Here is a 20,045-nt window from a genome sequence, read left to right as displayed (position 1 = left end):
ACCCGCACGGTTCCAGCCAGCCGGTAAAAGGACCGCTGCTGCAACTTTGTTTTCTGGCTAGAACACAGCGGCAGTTGAATCAGCGATGGGACCATACATCGCCGTCCTGAGCTAGGAGTACTCTGGCTTTAATTTTGGGACAGAGATTCAACTTGAAATCTAGTCACGAAACCTGCCAGCACGAGATATTCGAACGAGGTGCGGGACCTTCAAATTCCAGAAGAAAGCCGAAACCAAAAATCCGACGCCTCTACACAGAGACTACGCTTTCAGATGAGCTACAACCGGGAGGCATTCAAATACATCCGCCACGCCCCCTCACTAACAAGCACGCCTCCTCGAGGGCCTCGAACGACTCAGAGTTGCACGCAGGTAGCGAGCCAACGCTACCAGTGAGTGGAGATAATCGCGTCGCGGGACTCTTCTTGGCTTGCCGCCCCGTACAAGGTGTTTTCTCGCATTTCTGGATTCTCACTTCACTGGACGGGACGGAACGTCTCCGCGTAGAGGCCCCACAAGGCGATCCGACCCCCAGCACCCCCGCCCGAAGCGAGGACGCCAGTTCGTGGACACCACGTCAGCACACTGGCCGTGCCCGCCGTGTCTCCGTGGCTCGCCGGCCCCGCCGCGGCCTCCAACGCCCCCAGACACCGCGTGTTTTTCGTCTCAAAAAGGCGCACACCGCCGTCGCTGGCGCCGACCGCCACGAGCGCGCCATCGGGGCGGAACGCGGCGGACAGAAGCAGCCGGGAGCGCGACAAATCTCCATCCGGATGAGGCAGGCGACACGGGGGGGGCACGGTCTCTTTCGCGTCAGCAGACGGCAAGAAAAAGGGGGACGCCGCTCTGCCTCCCCAATCAGCAAAAAGGTCGAAAGACTTATACGCCGTGAGAGAACCGGACTTCTGGATCTTCAGCACGGAGATCTGCCCGGCGAAGCACCCGACCCAACACTGATTCCGGTGTATGGTCAGCGCGGAAGGAGGCGAAGACGAGGGCGCGGACAGAGGCACCGACGAGACGGGCGCTCGAGGCTGGCGGAGGTCCCAGAGTGCCACAAAGGGCATCTCGTAGGCTGCGACAAGAGAGAGCGACGCACTCAGCTTCTTGGCTTGTGCGATACACTGAACCATGCCGCAAGGCGGGGCAGAGAAAGACGTCGCGGCTGCAGAAGAGCCAAATGGAGACCGAAGAGCAACGACAGGATGCGCAACATCCCCAGCCTCCCTTCGTGTGCGGAGGTCAAATATGCCTATCGCCTCAGCCTCTGCCGTAGGACACGCCAGGAGAGGCAGACACGGCGACGCAGAAGCGAGCGGCGACGTTGGCGCAGGCACAGCGGGGGAGAGGGAAGATGCAAACGCGGATGACAGCGCGGAGCTGACAACTGGCATGGAAGCGGCGCTGCGGGATGGGGGGCCTGCAGGGCCCTCAGGGCCTTTTTCACTCTTGTGGCGCCCTACCTCGCGGTCGCGGTCCAGCGTCTCCGCCGCCATTTTGGGCTCCTCCTGACTGCCACTGCGGGGGTCATTGAGGACCGCTAGACGACAAAAGGAGAAGGAGCCAGTGCGAAAGCTCTGCACCTTTTGGAGGGTTTCCATGTCCCACAGCGCCACAAGAGACGACCGGTGCTGGCAGAGCAGCCTTTCAGCCTCCGCGAAGCTGCCGGAGGATTCCGAGTTTCCCTCAGCTGCCTCGCCTTCATCCTCTCCACGTCTGTCGCTCCCCCGTTGGCCTGATGAGCGCAAGTCGAGGGAGGGCGCCGACCGCCCGACCCCCCGCCTCCCGAGGGCCTCCAGCAGCAAGACAGGGGAACGCGACCACGATGAGGATGAAGACACAGGCTCTGCATGCGCGTCACGCGGCTCATGTTTCCCCTGCGAAGACGGAAGGAAGCAGCAGGGACGCCTGGAGTCGAGGTCAAAGACAGAAATGCCTCCTTCTGTATCGCCGAGAGCCAGGCGCGAAGCGGATAGGAAAGTCGCCGCTCCGATGGCAGCCCCCTGAGCTGCGTCCGGACTGCAGCTGCGCAGCGTGAGAAGGGGAGCGACTCTCATCGGGAGAGCACAGAATCCAAAACGTGAAACCACAAAGCCAGACACCTAACGAAGAGGGAGGAATCACAGGTCGAATAAGGAGACAGCGAGGGCGAGGCGGGCGCACAAGAAGGCAGTGAAATGGAGACTTTTACCGAGGAGAACAAGTATCTCAGATCGCGATCTCTTGCCCCGCTCGAACTGCGGGGAGATCTGAGCTTCGAAGCGCCCCTTCGCGCCGCCAGCACACAACCCGAACCTCCCTTCCCCCTTCCGCTTTTCCTGGCACCGTGTCTCGGCGCACGGCTTCTACCGATCCCGCCGGTCTCCGTACAGGGGATGCAAGCCCGCGACGGCCTCGACTGCGGCGTAGAAGCCGCGCAAATCCGCTGGGGGAAGCGGAACGAGACGCAGTGGCTTCTGTGAGTCCCCCGGTTCTTGACGCGCCTCGTCTGTCCCTTCCCGGTCTGCCGTCGCTGAGCTGGAGCAGGCGCGCTGTCGGCGCTGCTCGTTTTGCTCTTCTCTGCCTCCCCGGCGCTCTTCTGCCTCTCCGTTTCTCCCTCCCTCGCTTCTTATCGGCTGAAGCAAAGCCGCCAGGCCGCTGAAGGCCCCCCCCCCGGACTCCTGGGCTGTCTCTCCTTCACGCGCCCTCTTCTCCGTCTCTTCTCTCGAGGGCGACGCTGCGCCCTCGGCGGGCGCGCAAGCCCACGTAGCCCCGCAGATCTTGTAGACGGCCGTCTGCAGCTCGCAGCGCTGTTCGCCTTCTTTCTTGTGGTGCCGATCTCGCTTTTCTTCTCCCGCACACCGGACCCAGCCCCACAGCCAGGCAAAGCCGCTGGGCAGGGCGAGAGAGTGCGCCGGCGCAGCTTGCAACCCTGGGGAACGCTGATGCTCCGACGACAGAGAGGCAACCAGCAGGCAGTGCGATCGCCTGGCAAGCTCGCACCCAAGTTCCAGCTGGTGATTGTTCATCAGCGAGGCGTTGACGACTGCGACGAGTCTCTTCCCGCGGCGCAGCGCCTGGAAAACCGTCCCCGCGCCGCAGTGCGAGATGACGAGCGATGCCGCCTCCAGCTCGGCGTCTAGACACGGCCGAAAACGAAAGTACGAGACCGAGAGAGTGCGGGGAGCAGCGCCGAGCGCAGGCGGAAGAATGCCCGAAGAAGGAGCGGAGAGCCCCGTACCACGGCCGGCAGGGTGGTGGAGATCGCTCTCTTGCTGAAGAAGGGAAAGCAGGCACGATTGAGAAATTCGAAAGCTGCCAGAGTCGTTGTCCGCTGAAATACACGCCGTGAGCCCTTCCATCACACAAGAGCCCGAGCAAAAACAAGAGGGCAACGCGTCCGCCTCGCGACAACACCTGAGCTCTGCAGCCACGTGCTTGTCTCCGCCTCGTTCGCCCCCCCTCGCGGCGCCTCTGCGACTCAGAGAAGCGGCGTCAGGGAGCGTCGACGGCGCAGACGAACGAGGGGTGAGAGAGGGCGACTGCGAAGATAGCCGGAACGGTACAGAGGAAGGGATGCCAGGGAACGAAGGCCGTTCTCCTCTGCCGATTTGAAGCACCAGCTGCTGGCAGCCAAAAGAAAGAAGGAGAAGGAGAAAACGAGGCTCTAGAACCGCGGCGATCAGCTCGTCAAAACGTGTCGTGCCTACTGTTACGAGGACTCGATCGGGGGTGAATTGCGCCGAGGGGACGGAGACAGAGGAGGCCGGAGGGGAGACCGGCAGAGAAGACGAAGAAGATGACGCGGAAGATGGATGAGATGACGAAGACGAGATATTCGAGAGAGGGGGGGTCACGCTGGCGGTGGTGGACTGCGGGGGGCACGGAGAAGAATGCAGGGAGCAGCAATCCAGATGGGAGGACAGACGAGAGTCCGGCGACGCGACTCGCTTAGCCTCAATCAGAGAGAAGTCCGTCATGCTGACCTGCGTCTCCTCGCTCTGCCGGCTCAAGGCCAACGGAACGACTTCATCTCTGCAGACTCACGTTCGGTGCCTGCCAAAAAACCGCCCAGACGAGAGCAGAGGCGCGGACGAGCTTCGAGCGGAGCCCTGGAAAACACGTGCAAACCGCAGGCTGAGCTGTGTAGGGGCCTCAGGGGCGATGGTGACGATATGCTAAGCATAGGATCGAGAATGAACAATGGGAGATGAGTCTACTCTCGCTGGATTCGCGATGCGCCTTTTAGCCACACCTGGATTCTCGAGGGGGCGGGCGGGCAGTGACCTCAGCGGGCCGCCTGCGCCGCTTCCTCGCGGCAGGCGCGCGGTAGCAATGCCACGGAAGCGAAAAAGACACTTCTAGCTTTGAAGATTCTGTGCATCTTTGATCTGCACGCTGAGTTGAAGTAAGAAACGGCGCTAGAAACGGAAGAAGAGTAATCCAACCCCAACCGCCTGCGCCAGACACCACAGAGGTCGGCACATGCAGTCTCCACTCGGTTGCGAAAAGAAGCAGCACAGGGGGCAACGGAAACCATGGAGCCAGGATCCTCTTTCTTCTCTCTGTTGCCTACCTCTCTTTCTCACCGAGCGAAAACACGGTCACCAGTTGGAGGGGAAGGAAACAACAGTAGGGAGTGACTCCGCTTTTCGTGGTGGATGCAGCAACGAGAGAGCCGCTTCGGGTCGCGGCTGGCGTTGGAGCGGCTTCGGGTTCACATCGCTGGATGCTCGGACGTTCCTACGCTTGTCTGCAGTTTCTCCTCGTCTTTCTCCAGCTGGAGAATCTACGCACCAACAGCCATCTCAGCCGCACGCTTCTCTGTCGTATATCTTTGTCTTTTGCACGTGTACGTACAGTTCGCGTCGGAGTGCTTGTGCGTGAAATTCGTTATCTGCTGCGCCTTCCCTGTCTCTTTCAGCCTTCTGGAAACCGCTTTCTTCACGTTCTGAGTCGTCTGTGCAACTCTGCCGCCAAGGTCAACGCACTGAAGTAACACAGCAGAAAAGCAACTATTTTTATCTCGTTCCCGGCCGCTTTCTTCTCTGAAGAGCGCCTTTATCTCTTGAAAAGACAGGAGGTCCCCGGACGCACATGCTCCAATAGCTGCTTTCCGTTCGTCGTTCGCTTTCTCCGCGCCTGTATAGCGACAAATTTCCCCCTCTGGCACCCTGCGAGTTTTTTTTTTCCGTTTATCCGTCACCTCGGCTTACCTCGTTCGTAGTCCTCAATCTTTCTTCGTGTCTCCGGCTCTCTCTTCAGTTTTGCTGTAGCCGGCGCCTTGCCAGATCCTGGCGGCCATTGCAGCGAGAGATTGCTGCGCAGAGCAACCGCTTGTGCTTCCGCGGCTTGAGGACTCCCTCACAGATATTCGATGAGCGCGAGTTTGCCATCAAGCACGGCTCACGACCGGCAAGCGCTAGGTCTAAGGACGCCACGCCGTGTCACCTCTGTTCTTGTCCCTGCCCACCTTCGGAAGTCGCGGTAGACGGAACTCTGCACTCGTGGCTCGTATTTGTGTTTTCTCATGTTGTTGGCTTCCTACACTATCCCTGGAGTCGTTTCTCCCGGCATACGTTGCATCATCTTTTGATTTGTTCTAATCGCCACTGCGTTGGTGTGGAGTCCTGCGAGAGAGGAGACAGCGACAGCTGAGAGAATCGTGGCCGGAAACCGCTTTCTTTGAGGCGAGGAGAGAAGGGAAGGGCGTGGAATCGCCTGGTCGTCTCTGGTGGGAGGTTCGGTGGGGCTTTCAAAGAGTGAGGTGATCGAGACGGCGGCACAGAACATCGGGCTCTCTCGTCCTCTCTCAACGCAAATATAGAAAGCACGACATCCCTCCCAATGGCGGCGGCGCGTGAGAAGAAGAGACTCTCCGCTTCTATCTACACACGTGGCGGATGGCACGCGGATGCCTGCTGCGACTCTTCTCTATGCTGCCCGCGAGACCGTCTGCGGCGTGAGAGCGTGTGAATGCTCCTGTTTGGTTGTCGCGTGTAGCTTGCGAAACCCCAGGGCGCCCCTTTCGTGCCCCCCCTCCCCGCTTCCCTTCTGTCTTCCGGCCTCCCGCGAGACCTTTGCCGTGAGGAGAGGGCGAAGTGCTCGTGCGCGGTCTGGCCTCCGTCTGTCTCCGCTGCTTCGTTCCATCCTCTTCTTCCGACTCTTCTTCCTTTCGTTCCCCCCGTGGTCATCATGTCGCTGTTGCCGCCAGACACCGATCTGGCGGACTTTTCTCGCGTGCGCATCCTCCTCATTCCGACCGATGGAACGCCTCCGGCCGTGTTTGCGCGCGAGGCTGCGGCGCTCATGGCGTCCTTTTCTTGCGTCTCGCTAGCCTCCCTCCCCCTAACCGCCCACGACCCGTATCTGCAGCCCTTTCTCTCGTCTCTCGCGCTCTCGGCGCCCCCTGCAGTTTCGCCCTCCGGCGCAGCCGCGGCTGCGGCTGCGGCTGCGCGCGACCAAGACGCGAAGGAGGCGCTGACGGGTCACCGGCCGCGGCGGCGCGTCCTCGGCGGCACGCCGTCGCAGCAGCTCGCGGCGGTGACCTCCAGCATACACTGCTCTTTCCAGACGCCACAATACGTGCTCAGCGACTGGGCGGACCTCCACATGCATCGGCAGATCTTGGCTGCCATCGCGATCTCCGCGTCGCCCTTCCCGGCCTTCGAGGCGGCGGCGGCCGCTGCAGCGGCCTCGGCGGACGCGCATGGCGACGCGGAGGGCGACCCCGAAGAGTTTGCAGACGCAGGCGCAGCCGCTGGAGTGAACGGTACGGCGGGGCCTGGCTGGCGAGAGGGGACTGGGCACACAGACCCGGGCGGGGGCGAGGCCCAGGAGCCCGGCGGGCGGGGCACAGGGAAGCGTGGGAGGAAGCCTGGAGAGGCGAGAAAGGACGTTCGCGCGAGAGCTGCGCAAGCGGCGGCGAACGCCGCAGTGGCGGCCGTCCGCCGCGAGTACGAAGTCTTCCGCAAAGTCCTCGAGGAAGACTACCCCTCTGTGCTTGTTCATCGTCTCTTCGTGGTGCCGCCGGGCGACGCAGCCCATGGCGAGGAGGGTAGGCATAGAGGCATCGCAGGCGGAATGGACGGCAGCGCAGAAGGCGTCTACGACTCGACCTCCTTCCCCTTCTCCTCGCCCTTCATGGCGACGGTCCCCCCTCAGGCCTGCGACGACCAAATTGTCTATCTCCCGACCTCCGCGTCTGTTGGCCCCGCGCGCCCAGCTCTCTCCTCAGCGTTGTCTCCACTCTTCACCGCTGCGAAAGAAGACTTCTTCCTCTGTCTGCTGAAGCAACTCGGCGCGCTGACACTTCGCGCCCCCGACCGCTGTCCGCCGCTGCTGACGCCGCTTGACAGCCCCCTCCACCACGAGCCCGGCAACTGGAGCGCGGGCGGCTCTCTGCTCTCTCTCTCCTCGGGGAGTTCGTCTTCCTCTCTCCTCGCTGCCTCGCCGAGAGGAGGCGCCGGCGCACCTACGGCGAACACGGCCGCGTCGCAGTCGGGGGCCGCCCCGAACCAGCTGCAGCCGCCGTCGGGCGCCGGCGGGGCGGGGGGGAACCCCGCGGGGGGCAGCTCCTCGTTCTCGCTGTTTGGGACGCCCGCACAGTCCACACAGTCGCCTTCCAGCTCGCCGCGGAAGCCTCCGTTCCACCTCGGGGGCTCGTCGTCCGCCACGCTTCTGCGCCTTCTCCCGGCGCGGCTGCAGAAGCAGGTGGGAGACGCTCTGCTGCTTGGCGGCGCTCCGGCCGCCGCGGCAGGGGTCTACGTCCAGGCCGCGGAGGCCTGCCGCTCCCAGGGCGACACGGTCTGGCAAGCCGCGGCTCTCGAGGGCCAGGCCGCGGCGCTCTACGCGTTCCTCCGCAGCGCCCTCTTCCAGCTCGATGCGTACGAGAAGGCGTCGCCGGCCCGGACTGCGCTGAGAGGCCGCGACGCCAACGCAGGTTCCCCGAACGCCGAGAACGCGCGTGGCCTCAACAGCGCGAACAACGGGCCCTGTCCGGGGTCGCCGGGTCGCACGCCCTCCGCTGGAGGCCCCGGAGCCGGTGCGGGTGCGGGCGGCGCGGGGGGGGTCGTGGGGGCGGGTGCGGTGGGCGGAGTCTCTTGGGCGAGCAGCTGGTCTGGATCGGCGCACGCCTCTTCTTCTGCCGCCCATGAACATGCGGGGCCTGGAGTCTCGGCAGCGGGGGGGGCAGGGACGGGCGGCGGCAAGACGTCGTGGTGGGCGTTCGATGGGGGGGCGAGCAGCGGATCCGCTGACAGCGGAGACGGCGCGCTCGCCTCGTCCGACGCCTCTCTCCTGATTGCATTTCCTCCCTCCGTGGAGGCGATTCTCACACAGTGCGTCCACCGGCGCACCTACGCCCCCCCCCCCGCTTCGTCCTCCGGCGCCACCGGCGGCGGCGGCGCTAGCGGTGGAGGCCTTGTTGTCGCAGGCGGCGCCTTGCCATTCCCCGCGTTTCTTCCCGGGAGTGGGTCGGGAAGTAACAGCACGGCGGGCGTGTCTAAAGACGAAAAGGGCGTGTCTTCTGCTGGCGCGTACTACTACTTCTCGTCGGCGCAGGGCTCCTCTGCAGCCACAGCTACCGCCGGAGGGGGCGGCTCGGGGCCCGCGGCGGGGGGGAGCGCCGGGGCTGCCGGCCCGCAGGGGACAGGTGGTGGGGAGAGCGCCAGCGGCGCGCGAAGTCTCGCCCAAGCGCCCGACAGCGGCGGCAGGGGCGCGCCGACGGCCGGGGCGGCGAGCAGGCTCTCCGGGGATGGACTTGCGACGCCCGGGTCTGGCAGGGGCGCTGAGTGTGGCTTGCACTCTGCCAGTTTGAACGGCTGCCTGCCGGGGGGCTCCGACGCCGGAGACAGAGGGGATCCTAGCGGAAAGGGCCCGGCCTCTGAGGAAAGCGACGGGCCTGCGAGCGACTCTGCCCTGAGCGAGCGTAGGCACGTGTGGGGTGGGGGGCGGGCGGTGGACGATGGGTTTTTCTGCGATCAAGAAACCGAGTTTTGCTTTCCGTCTGTCCCGCCGTCGCCGGAGCTACTAGAGGCCATTGTTGCGCTCATTCAGTCGGCGTTCGAGGCGGTGTGCCTGAAGCTCCGGGACGCGGCGCAGCTTTACAACTGCCTCCCCGGGTGTGCGCTGCTGCATGCGTCGACCTCTCTCCTTCTGTGTCGTCTGGTGGCGCGGCTCGGGACCAAGACCGAGAGTCTGCAGTTGATCAGCAGCGCGGCGGAGAAGGCAAAGCGCCTGGAGGTTCAAGACTTTGTCGCCTGCCTGGCTTCGCTGGCGGCGCTCTGCAGCTCGATCGGTGCGTTTCGAAAGCTCGCCTTCCTTCTCCACCGCGTTTGCATGGCGCTCCTTGAGGCGAAGAAATGGAGCGCGGCGCACTACGCGGCAGCGCTCGCGGCGCCTTGGTATCACCTCGCCCTTCTCGAGCTGCCTCCGTCAGACCACTTTCACCCGCTCGTTCACGGAAAGCCCCCCGCGGCCTTCCCGTTCGCTGCCGTCCCCTCGCTCAACCCCACGGCGCCCCTTCTGTCCCTCGGCTCGCAGCTCTCCTGCGCGCTCGCTGGGTGCCCCGCCGCCGGAGACGCAGGCAGCCTCGCGCGCTTCGTCGACGCGCTGCGCCAAGAGAGGCAGCGAGAGGCGCGGAGGCACGACGCCGGCGAGGAGACTTGCAGACGGGAGGGCGCCGGTGCGAGGAGCTCCACAAGCGAAGACGAGACGTCGGTACCGCGCATGAAGAGGCACGGGGCCGCGCGCAGGGCCTACAAACAGGGTCTGGCCGAATGGGACCTTCTCGGGGATTTGTCCTTCGCCTCCGCAGTGAATTCGCCCCTGTTTTCGTTTTACGAGCCCTCTGCGCGGCTCGCTCTCCCCTCCTCTGCCGCGAAGGGAAAGCCTTCCCTGCTGTCCTCTGCGGCGGCCGCGCTCGGCGTGGGCGGCGCGAATCCCAAGAACCTGGCGCCGCCTGCAGGGCTCTGCGCACGCCTTCCGTCCTCGACTGGTGTCGACTTGGCGCGGCGATACGGCCGGGGCCAGCGCCTGTCAGGCGAGTCGTCTCTTTCCCCCGAGGACTTCAACTTCGCTGTGATGCTTCTGCGCCTCCGGCGGACGCTTCGGCAGCAGCACTACACTCCGCATTCTCCTCAGGCTTCGCCCTGGTGCTACGCGGCTCCGCCGCCTCTGCCGCCCAGCCTGTCCCCTCTGGCGCCCTCGGTGGCTCTGACTGATCCCTTCTTCTACCTGCCGCGGCCGCCCTTCCCAGTAAGTTCGCCCGCGTCGCTTGACTTTCTTGGGCAGCACCAGCGCCGCGTCAAGTTCACCGAAGGCGGGTTCCACGGGGGACCTGGCGACAAAGGCTTCACGTTCGCGGGAAGCTCGCTGTTTGTGCCCAGCTCGAGCGTTTCGGCAGCTCTGGGCGGGGGCGGCCTGCGGGTCTGGTGGCCCGCTGTTCAGTCCCGCGTCCTGCACATGCTGAAAATCACAACGGAGCACCTGGGCGACCCCGGGAAAGTCGCGTGGTACGCATGCGCCGCCCTCAAGATCCTGTACCCCGTCATCGACCACAAAACGCAGGCCAGCACAATTATGCTCATTCAGGTACGACGAGCGCCGCAGGCTGCGAAATACAGCGAGAGACAAATCGACGACGCGGGCGCTGACGGAGTTGAGCGACGGGAGGGGGAGGGGGGGAGGGGAGAGGGAAGACGGGGGCAGTGAGGCACTGTTTCTCTTTCTGCACGGGTCGCATGCTCACAAGGCCGTCGACGCCCCTTTTAGCTCCCCCTTCCTGGAGGCCTCCTTTACTTGGGTGTCATTTATCGGTTTCGCTAGCGGATATGTGTTGTGTGCCCGCTTTCTTCATCAGGCTGCCGCGGGCCGCAGGGCGACGCCTCTGGCTCTTCCTCCGGCCCTGACGATTGTCTCCAAGCGAGATGCGCCTGCGTCGAAGCTGTTGCTGGACTCTCAGCGGGGCGCGTACTCCCGCACCGCGTCGCGCAAGCGGGCGGCAGCCGGCGCAGTCCCCGCAGGCGGAGGACCCTCTGGAGCCGGAGGCGGTCGCAGCGGCGCAGGCGCCAGCGGAGGGGGCCGGAGCGGGCAAGACGAGCAGCTCCAGTTCCTCGGCGGCATGTGCAAGGGGGCGGCGCCGCCCCTTCCTCTTCTGGCCCGAATACAGCCGGTTGTGGACGCGTCGGTCATTCGCGAGAAAAGCCGCAAGCACTTGGCAGGCGGAACTCCGCTCCCCGACAGGGAGTCCCGACCCGCGGGGGCGCGGCGGCAGCGCGCCCGATCTGCGAGCCCCTCGGCGCGGGACACAAGCGCCGAGGCGAGGAAGAGGCGCGACAAGGCGGGCGAGGACGGCGCAGAAGAGAAGGCGAAGACTGTGCTCATGTATAATCCGTTTTCGCAGAAGCAGGACGGAGCCTCCTTCCGCGGCCGAGAAGGCAAGGAAGCGGAGGAACTGCCGGTCGCTGGGCAGTGGGTGAAGGGCGAACTGCGCACCGTGCAGGTTTCTGTGCGGAACCCTTTGGGCGTCGAGCTCGTCCTCGACAAGGCGAAGGTCATGACGTGTGGCGCCCACGCGGAGGTCTACCCTGTGACCGTTTTGGTGCCTCCGTCTGCCTCCCACCAGGTCACTTTCGAGGTATGCGCGACGCAAAAAGGAGCCAGCTGGCGGTGCGCTTTCTCGCTTCGTTGCGCGCAGTTTCCAACGGGGTCTTCGCGGCAGCAGGGACGTTGATAAATTTCTCGTTGCGGGGTGTAGCGCTTCAACTATTTCGTCTCTGTTTGGGTTCGCAGGTGACTGTGCTGCCCAAGGAGGAAGGCCGTCTTTTCTTCACGGGCCTGACCTACACGCTGAACAAACTGCAGTGCACGCAGCTGCTCCTTCACCAGAGCGCGCGCCTCGCGTCTCTCTTGGATGCGGACATGAAGAATCCTGAAGGCCTAGCCTCGCGCGACCCCGAGAAGGCGAGAGCGAGCCCAGCCGGCTCGGCCTTGCGCGGCGCTGGACGGGGCGAGGAGGCGGCAGGAGGAGGCCCAGAGGGCGCGAGGCAGGCCCGGGAGCAGATGAGCGAAGAGAACGAAGGGGAGAGTCTTCTCGAGGCGACGGAGAAGGCGCTCGAGCTTCTCAAGTACGTCGGGCGGGGGAGAGGGAACCGGCGCTCTGTTTGCTGAAACGGCAAGCGACGCTGTTCAGTCGCGATGCGTCTTTCAGCTTCTCGACGGTCGCTCGCGGGGCGGCCGCTGCCAGCAGGTCGCCGGGGCGTGAAGGGATCTCAGCGGCAAGGAGAGAGTGCTGTCTCTCGGAAAATCTCGCGTATAGTCCACTCGCGGTGTTCGGGCACAAGCCAGCGTTTCGTCAAGTTTCGACTGCACTGCGATGCCCGGAGGAACTAAGTTTGCCTCTCCGCTCTTCACTGCCTTATTTTCTGCAACCCTGGGATGTGCCGCGTGCCTTCTGTGTCCGTCAGGTTCAGCGCCGCGGCGAGCGTGGAAGTCGTCGCAGAGCTTCCCCTGCTGCGGGTGTCTGTGGAGGCGTACTCCGCTCCCTCGCCGCCTCCGCCGCGGCTGGTGCCTGCGCAGAGAAACGCGTGTCCCTTTTTCGCATTTTCTCCTGGCACGTCTCGCGAATGCGACCGTTCCCAGAGGCGGGGCTCGAGCGCCCTCGGCGGGGGCGGCGAGAGCCTCCGTGCGTCGACGCTCCAGGCGCGCAACGACGACATGCTCGCGGCGGCGGACGCCAACGCCGCGGGAGAACGCGGCCCAAACTGGGTTGCGCCGCCGCCGCGGGAGGCCAGTGAAGGCCTCAGAGGCGGGGCGGAGCTGCACTCCTTCAAAGCGTGGCCTGAGCGGGCGGGGGGGCGAGCGGAGTCTTCGCACCACAGCCGGCCGGGGTTCTTCCCGGATTCGTCTGCCATCATGAATTTCTCCAAGTGGCCGGCGAAGCCTCTGTGGCGCTCGGCGACTGGCGGCTTGAGCCGGCGGCGAAAGCTCGGCTTCCCCTGGCACAAAGGCACCTCGTCACACTCGCTCGGCGAGGGGCTGAAGGCCCGAGGTGGAGACGGCAGCGAGCGGAGGGACTTCGTCCAGGGCAGCGCGGAATTCGGCTGTCATTCGGTACGCATGCGCCAGAAAGTCTCCCTTTTCAGAGTCCCCGCGTATCTGCGGGCTTGCTCAGCACTTCGTGCGCGGGCGTGCGTCGTCGCGTCGGCACTGGCGGATGCCATAGTGCTTGTCAACCTGGGCGTCACCAGCAGTCTAGACGCATCCCCCATTCCAGATGCTTCATGCTTTGGCAGCAGAGCTTGCATTTTTGATTCTTCTGGGGCATCCGCCACATGGACGCCGATATCTTGTGAGAGAGTATAGTAGCTCGCAAGCAGCTCAAGAGGGGCCGCTCAAACTTGCGTGGGCGTGTGCGGCTGTCGCGACAAAGCCCGACGCAAATTGGGCTCTGGCGCTTGTGGTGCCTTTACATATTCGACCCTCTGCCGCCGTCTCTCTCTCTGCAGGCGTCGAGCGACGAGCACCTTCCCTTCGCGGAGGAAAAAAGCTCGGACGACGAAGGCGACTTCGATTCAGAGCCTTTGTGTGATGAAGACGAGAACTCACGCCTGCTTTTCGCGTCCGCCGACGAAGAGGTGGAGCTTGCGAGACTTCTCTTCCCGCGCCACAGCACGCTGTGGGCGGCTGCGGGCCCCGGGGGCCCCGCGGGCCTCGGCAGGCTGCCGTACCCGAGCACCTTCTCCGACCTGCCGCCGCGCCGGTTCTCTTCAGGGTTTAGCCGGCGGAGGCTGCGGGGGAACTCCTTCCGAAGAGACTCGTCCTTCTTGCTGGGCGACGAGCTTGACGGCGACGACCGCGGCTTCTCTCACCGCGGTCAGGAGAGGCCGTATCTGCCCGGCGCGCCCGACGAGGGGCGCGACGAAGACTCCAACAGCTTCTCCATCGCCCACCTGCGGACCGGCATATATTCGCGCTCGGGGACAGCCCGGCAGCTGGAAGGCGGCGCCGGGTTGATCAGAGGCGAGACGGAGGTCGGCGGCCGCGCAGGCTCCTTTGCGCAAGAGTACGAAAGCTTCTTCCACCTCCCTTCCGAAGACGCGTGGGCGTCGCCGGCGCCCCGCCAGCACCTCGGCGACGGCGAAGGCCACGAGGGTGCCCACGCCGGAGTGGGCGGGGAGGACCGGCGCTTCTCGGCGTCGCTGTCTCCGCCGGCCCCGCTGTGCAGCGGAGACCCGAGGCACTCGCCGGTGTGGGAGGGCCAGCATCGGATGCTGTCTCTGCAGATAGAAAACGTTGGTCGGGCGCCCGTGCGCGACTTGCGCTTCGAGCTGCTGACCGCCGATGGCGAGGCGCCGAAGGACGCAAAGGAAGAGGAGACGCTCAAGAGACACTTCCAAGTGCTGTGGCACCCAGCCTGTCAGCCGACGAGCCTCGGGCCCTCTGGCACGGTCATCTACTCCGAGGAGTCGGTTGTCGAGGCTCTCCTGGCTGGCAGGGGCGAGCGCGAACTCGGGGAAGACGACGACGAGTTCGTCGAGGACGAACTCGCAGAGCAGGCCCGCGCGGGCCTGAGCAGGCAGAGACGCCTCTCGGGTGCCTCCACAGAGGGCACAGAGGACGAAAAATGCGACCGCATGCCAGCGGGAACTGACAAAGACGAGGAGCGAGGCCGAGGCTGGCTGGCGCCGCCAACCGAGAGACGCTGCAGGCCGATGGGAAGGCAGGGGAGAGGCGAAGAAGAAGACCGGGGACAAGTTCTCATCTCGCCGGGGCAGAAGGTCCGAATTCCCCTGAGATGTATCGCCAGCGCCGAGTGCAGCTCCTGCGTCATCAGGTAAGCACAGCCGCAGACGCGTGCACGCTTTCGAGCAGAGGCCAAAGAGGTGACGACTGAAAACGCACGAAACATGTGTTCTGCCTGCTTTCCGTTTTTTCGTATGATACGATCGGCTCCTTGGCCCCCTGTCAGGGCGCTCTGTGCCCTGCTTCCCTCGCTACAAGCTCGGTCGCCGCGCAGTCTACACGCTTTCAGTGTCTGTCTCTGTCATCCCTTCCGCTGTCTTCGCCGCCAGGGTCGTCTATTCGTACAGCCCGGGCAGCAAGCACCACCGGCAGGTCCTGCAGCCGCTTTCACTCCGCGTGCAGAACGGCCTCCAGCTGCGCCCGCACGGGCTGAACATTTTCCCCCTCGTCTTCTTCTCCCATCACGCTGTCCTGAAAACGTACTCGGCCTTTCCGGCGCTCTTCTGCCCTGGAGGCGCCGCCTACTTCCCGTTCCTTGTCGCCCCGTCTCCATGCTCTCTGTATGCGTTCCCGCCGCCCACCGACGCCGGCTTTGGCGTGCCCCACGGCTTGCCAGATGCCAGCGCGCCGCCTCTCGGCCTCCCTCCGCCGCTCCGCGGGCCTCTCGCGGCGTCGCCTGCGCGCGTGTGGGACTTCGGCGGAGACCCGGCGCTCTCAGTCAAACCGCTCGACGACAGTGTGCCTGTGTCTCCCTTCGCGTCGGCGGCGCCCCCGGGGACAGGCCCTGGGGCAAGGGGCGACTTTGGCCTCGGCACAGAGCCGGAAGGCGGCGAGGTCGGCGCGCGCTGTGTGTTTGCCCCCTTCGCGTCGCGCCCGCCCACACACAAATTCGACCACAAAAGCTGTCTCGTGTGTCTGGATTTGCAAAACGCCGCGAACGTCGCTTTCGAGTGCTTCACGTCGCACCGCAGAGGCCCCGTCCGCGACCCACGCAGCCGAGACGCCTCGGTCTGCTGCGTGCCGGCGAACGAGTCGCAGTCTCGGTGAGCAAGGAAGCAACTCGGCGGCAGCCACGAGCAATACTGAGCAGGGGCAGACTCTAGGGAGCGACGGTTCGAAAAGACAAAGTCCGCATCTTCTGGCGACTGTCTCCTAGTGGAGGCGGCTCTCCGTACGCTCGCCGTCTCCAGCTGATTCGCTCATACATGCACAGATATATAAATATATATATGTATACCTGTATGCATGTATGTTCGGACGGAATGTGTGGGGTGTCAGCTCACGTCGTTGAGCGCATGTGTTTGTGCTTAGATCTAGACCGTAGGCTGTACTTTTTTGTCTGTTTTTCAGCTGGGCTCTGTGGGTTCGGCGGCCGCGTCTGTCGCGGGAGACGGTCGACGACGCGGCGAAGGTTGTTGGGGAGCTGGACAAGGAGCTGAACATCCGCTGGCGTTGTTTTCCCTCGCAAGAGGGCTCGCTGAAGCTTCTGCCGCTGCTGCGTCGAGCCGCGGCCGCGCACACTGCGCGCACCAGCGTCTGCGACTTCTCCCCGACGGGCGCGCGGTCGTCCCAGGGGGCGCCGGCGCCCGCGCCGAAGAAGGGAGTGCGGGGCAGCTCGCCCGAGCGGAGGGAGCGAGAAGAGAAGCGCGGCCGCGGCGGTGACGCGGGGCCCAAGGCCGCAGATTCGCTTGACAGGCGCGATGAGGGGAAAGCCAGACGCAAAGGCAAGGAGGACGGTGGAAGCGACGTAGAGACCAAAGAAGACGACGAGTTTGTGCGCCTGGTGCAGCTGCCACACTTCACAGCTCCAGAGGTAAGAAGAGACAAACGAAAGAAAGTCGAAAGCTCTCTCCTTCCGGAGCAAGCTGCATGCATCCGCGCTCGGCGCCCTCTCCGCGTCACAGGGGTTAGCCGACTTCTCGGTTTCAGTATTCATGATGCTCCCATTCGCCTGCATGAGTCTTTGTCCATCCGACGAGAGGAGGCGCGGGCAGTTTTCAAAGTGCACACTCTGTTATCAATCGGGGCGATACGGGGTCTTTAACACGCCGAGGCGTGCCGCACGATGAACTCTACCAAGTCTCTGCATCCGTGTTCTCCTGTTGAGTTGAGATGGCTGGGGTCTGTCACGGCCGCGGCACTGCGGATGAGCCATACAGATATTTCATCTCGCATGCCAAAATGTACCTTCTCCGCTTGCATCTTCTTTTGTGCGTCTGCAGCTCCTGATCCGCCCGCGGATCGTCAGCTGTCGCTCGCCTCTCTCCTCGCTCCCCGCGCCCTCCGCCGACCCAGCTGGGGCCCCGCGACTGGGCCGAGCGGGGCGAGCCCGCGCGAGTCTCGACTCGTGCGCAGCGTCCTCGGGCCGGACAAGCGTGGACGAAGGATTTTCGTCGCTCCAAACGAATTTCCTCCTCCAGTCTGTGAATGCGGGGCCGCTGTTTGGGCTCCATCGCCAGTCCCTGGCGGTCGGAAGCGCGGGCGCCGGAGGCGCGAGGGGCGCGGAGGGACGCGGCGCTGGTGTCTCAGGCTGGCGAATAGACGGCAGCCTCTTGATGCCAGACCCCAGGGCGTTGGACAGGGAGCCGGACGAGCGAAGGAGAGGCTCGCGGTCAGCGGCAGGTCGACCTGCAGTCCTCACGCAGCCTTCCTTGTCGCGCCCGGTTCGGCTCGGGCCGGACTGCTATAAAGTAAGCGGCGCGACAGAGGGCGGAAAATCAAGTGAAGGAGATGACAGGGAGGCGGCACCGCTCAGAGCAGTGGCAGCCTTATGTGGAGTCAGCTTGTGAGGCAGTCACCGTGCCAGGGAGTTTGGGCCGGCAAAATCGCCGCGAGCGTCGAGTGTGGTGAAGGCATATATCCTTAGCTATGTAAATATATAAGCCGTCTAGTATTGATTTCTTTTTCCACACGGGGGCGAATGCGCAGAAGGCCGTAACTACGGCATGCATGACTCGGTTGAATTTTCAGCTCTCAGCCTCGAGTGTGTGCCTCCACTGAAGTCTTCACTGGTTTTCAAGGTGCTTCTCCATCTCCTGGGCTCTATGTGATGAGAGGAGCACCTCGACCTTCCTTTTCTGCGCACTATGGCTCCAAAGGGCCTGTCTTCTCATTCGCGCCGCGAGGTTTTGCGTCTTCAAAGCTAGAGTGTTGGGGAGTCCTGGTTCTTCATGGGAGGAAACTTGCTTGCCGAGGAGGCAGGGTGTAATGTGGTTTAGAAATTAATGCAACTGTGGTGGCTCGATGGCATGTTCTTCGCGTATCGAAATTGACACTTGACGGGCTTGCGCGGGAGGTTAACTGCGTAGACAGGGACGGAAGATAACGCCTGCGCCTGGGCGTCTCCTCGCTCATGCTTTTCCTGCCGTTCCTCTCTTGTTCTTTTTCCGCAGATTCCTCTCCACGAGCCTGTGACGCTTCAAGTCTACGTGGAGAACCGGCACGACGTGCCCCTGACGAACTGCGTCGTCGTCGTCATTCCCTTCGTTCAAGGCAGCACAAGCCTCCCCGATGGACTCCTCTGGTCGGGGAGCCTCAGTCGAGACCTTCTCGAGCCGCTGCCGCCGGCGCGCGTGCGGCGCCTCGATCTGCAGCGCCTCTTCCTCGCGCAAGCTCAGCAGGCCCGCGAACGGCGCCTCGCGCCCGCGCCCCAGCCCAGCCAGGCCGCCGCCGGCGCCTGTCCCTCCGACGGTGGAGGGCGACCCGATGCCAACGGCGCGGAAGGCGGCGAGGGGTTGGATATTGGTGCGGCGGGGAAGGAGCCCCTCCACGAGGCCTCTCGAGCCGCCGAAAAGGCCTCCGGCGGCAACCAGACGGCGCTGGGAGGCGGGTGGAGGCGCGGAGGCGATCCGGCGGAGGGCGCAGAGGGCCGCGAGGCGCGGGGGCAGGAAGGCGGGAAGCAGGAGGCGGCAGGGGGCGGGCAGCAGGGAGAGGCAGAGGGGCGCGCGAAAGCGCCCACGAAGCTCGCTGTGGACGAAGGCCGGGAGGCTGCGAAGGTGACAGGGAAGGACAGAGGGCGGCGGTGCAGCTGGGACCCGTCTTTGGATTTGTCTGGCGACGAACTGGGGGACGGTTTCGAGCGAAGAGTCGGCAGAGAGGGTCTTTACGTCGAGGGGCTCCACAGGCTCGAGCGAAGAGGCGCTATCCTCGCGCACCGCGTGACGCTGATGGCGTGCGTCCCTGGTATGTTCAGCGTCGCGGTCGCAGTCCTCGTGCGACCCGACAACGTCATGTATTGGCACTATCAGCCTCTGCGACTCATCGCATGAAGCAGGAGGGCGAGCGCCGCTGGCAAGAGGCGTCTGAAGCGGATTGCGGAACACCCTAATCTCTAAACTCACACGTGCTGCGGAGCGGCAGAGAACGGGGGTGGGTGGGGGGTGACTTGAAGCAGAAAGGGTCGCAAGGCTCGATTCGGAGTCGAGTGAGTGGCCGGGACAGGCACAGCGCGGCGACAAACAGCGAGCGAGACGCGCAGATGCAGGGGAGGAGTCAACCGGCATCTGGAGACACACGCGAGAGCAAGATAGCGATGTCAGACAGGCCTGGCGACGCAGAGGGCGGCCGAAGGGACAGCGTCGACGAAGTGAGCACACCAGAAGTGACTGGCAGCGCAAGCGTGCAAGGCTCAGATTTCCGGTGGGAGGATGCGTCTCGAAAGGAGGATGTCTGTGCTCATTATCCGCGCGGAAGCGCCGATAGTTTTCAGCATGCGGTGACGCATGCATCCTGCGGTATGCATGACCCAAAACCTCGGATGCGCATATCATGCCTTTCTAAACCCGTGTAGTGAGCTTCGGAGTCAAACGGGAAACGTTTTTTCTATCTGGTGAGGGCTCCCGCGAACGGCGCAGGACTAGATGCTGAGAGACGGCACGTGCTGGCGTAGAGCACAGGCGGTGAGACGTGTCGCTGAGGCAGACGCTGAAGTCGCCGCGACTTCTGCTCATACACACGCGCAATTTTCTGTTCGTATGGCGGCAGTAGCGTTTTTCCTCGGATGGCAGGGTCTCAAGAGGCACGGTACAAGCGCCGTCGGCTGCTGGGCTTCAGGCGGGCGGTCGACTCGCAGTAATTTCGATTCGGAGTCATTTGTATTTGTTTTTGTAGAGGACACAGAAGACTTCTTCGTCGTCGCCTCCATATCCCACGTATTGTCGTGGACTGTGCGTACGCCTGGCATACATACGTATATACATCTATATATATATATATATATATGTATTTATAAATGCATATATATATTATGGGTATCGGTTCTGTGGCGGGCGGAGATTCACGGAGGTGCGTCTCCGGCTCTCCAGTATGTCTCTTTTGCTCAA

The 20,045-nt window shown here is 63.9% G+C and overlaps 3 protein-coding genes across 3 annotated transcripts; 1 reads left to right on the top strand and 2 right to left on the bottom strand.

Annotated features, from left to right (window-relative positions):
- Positions 1-476: 476 nt before the first annotated feature.
- BESB_064880 (uncharacterized protein) lies at positions 477-2,057 on the bottom strand (the record flags this gene model as incomplete). Its single annotated transcript, XM_029364883.1, has 1 exon — positions 477-2,057. One exon carries the CDS (start codon positions 2,055-2,057, stop codon positions 477-479), a length of 1,581 nt encoding a protein of 526 aa, XP_029218466.1.
- A 288-nt stretch (positions 2,058-2,345) lies between these two features.
- On the bottom strand, positions 2,346-3,959 carry BESB_064870 (glycosyltransferase family 28 C-terminal domain-containing protein; the record flags this gene model as incomplete). The annotated part of the gene is made up of 1 exon (XM_029364882.1): positions 2,346-3,959. The coding sequence occupies one exon, from the start codon at positions 3,957-3,959 to the stop codon at positions 2,346-2,348; it is 1,614 nt and encodes a 537-aa protein (XP_029218465.1).
- Positions 3,960-6,174: 2,215 nt separating this feature from the next.
- Positions 6,175-18,992, top strand: BESB_064860 (uncharacterized protein; the record flags this gene model as incomplete). The annotated part of the gene is made up of 9 exons (XM_029364881.1): positions 6,175-10,572; positions 10,841-11,617; positions 11,773-12,107; positions 12,447-13,092; positions 13,488-14,815; positions 15,054-15,767; positions 16,075-16,537; positions 16,947-17,414; positions 18,117-18,992. 9 exons carry the CDS (start codon positions 6,175-6,177, stop codon positions 18,990-18,992), a joined length of 10,005 nt encoding a protein of 3,334 aa, XP_029218464.1.
- Positions 18,993-20,045: the final 1,053 nt, after the last annotated feature.

The sequence above is a fragment of the Besnoitia besnoiti genome, chromosome VI, assembly GCF_002563875.1.
Source record: "Besnoitia besnoiti strain Bb-Ger1 chromosome VI, whole genome shotgun sequence".
NCBI lineage: Eukaryota > Apicomplexa > Conoidasida > Eucoccidiorida > Sarcocystidae > Besnoitia > Besnoitia besnoiti.
Note: the sequence above shows the minus strand (reverse complement) of the source record. Positions and strands in the feature narration are given on the sequence as shown.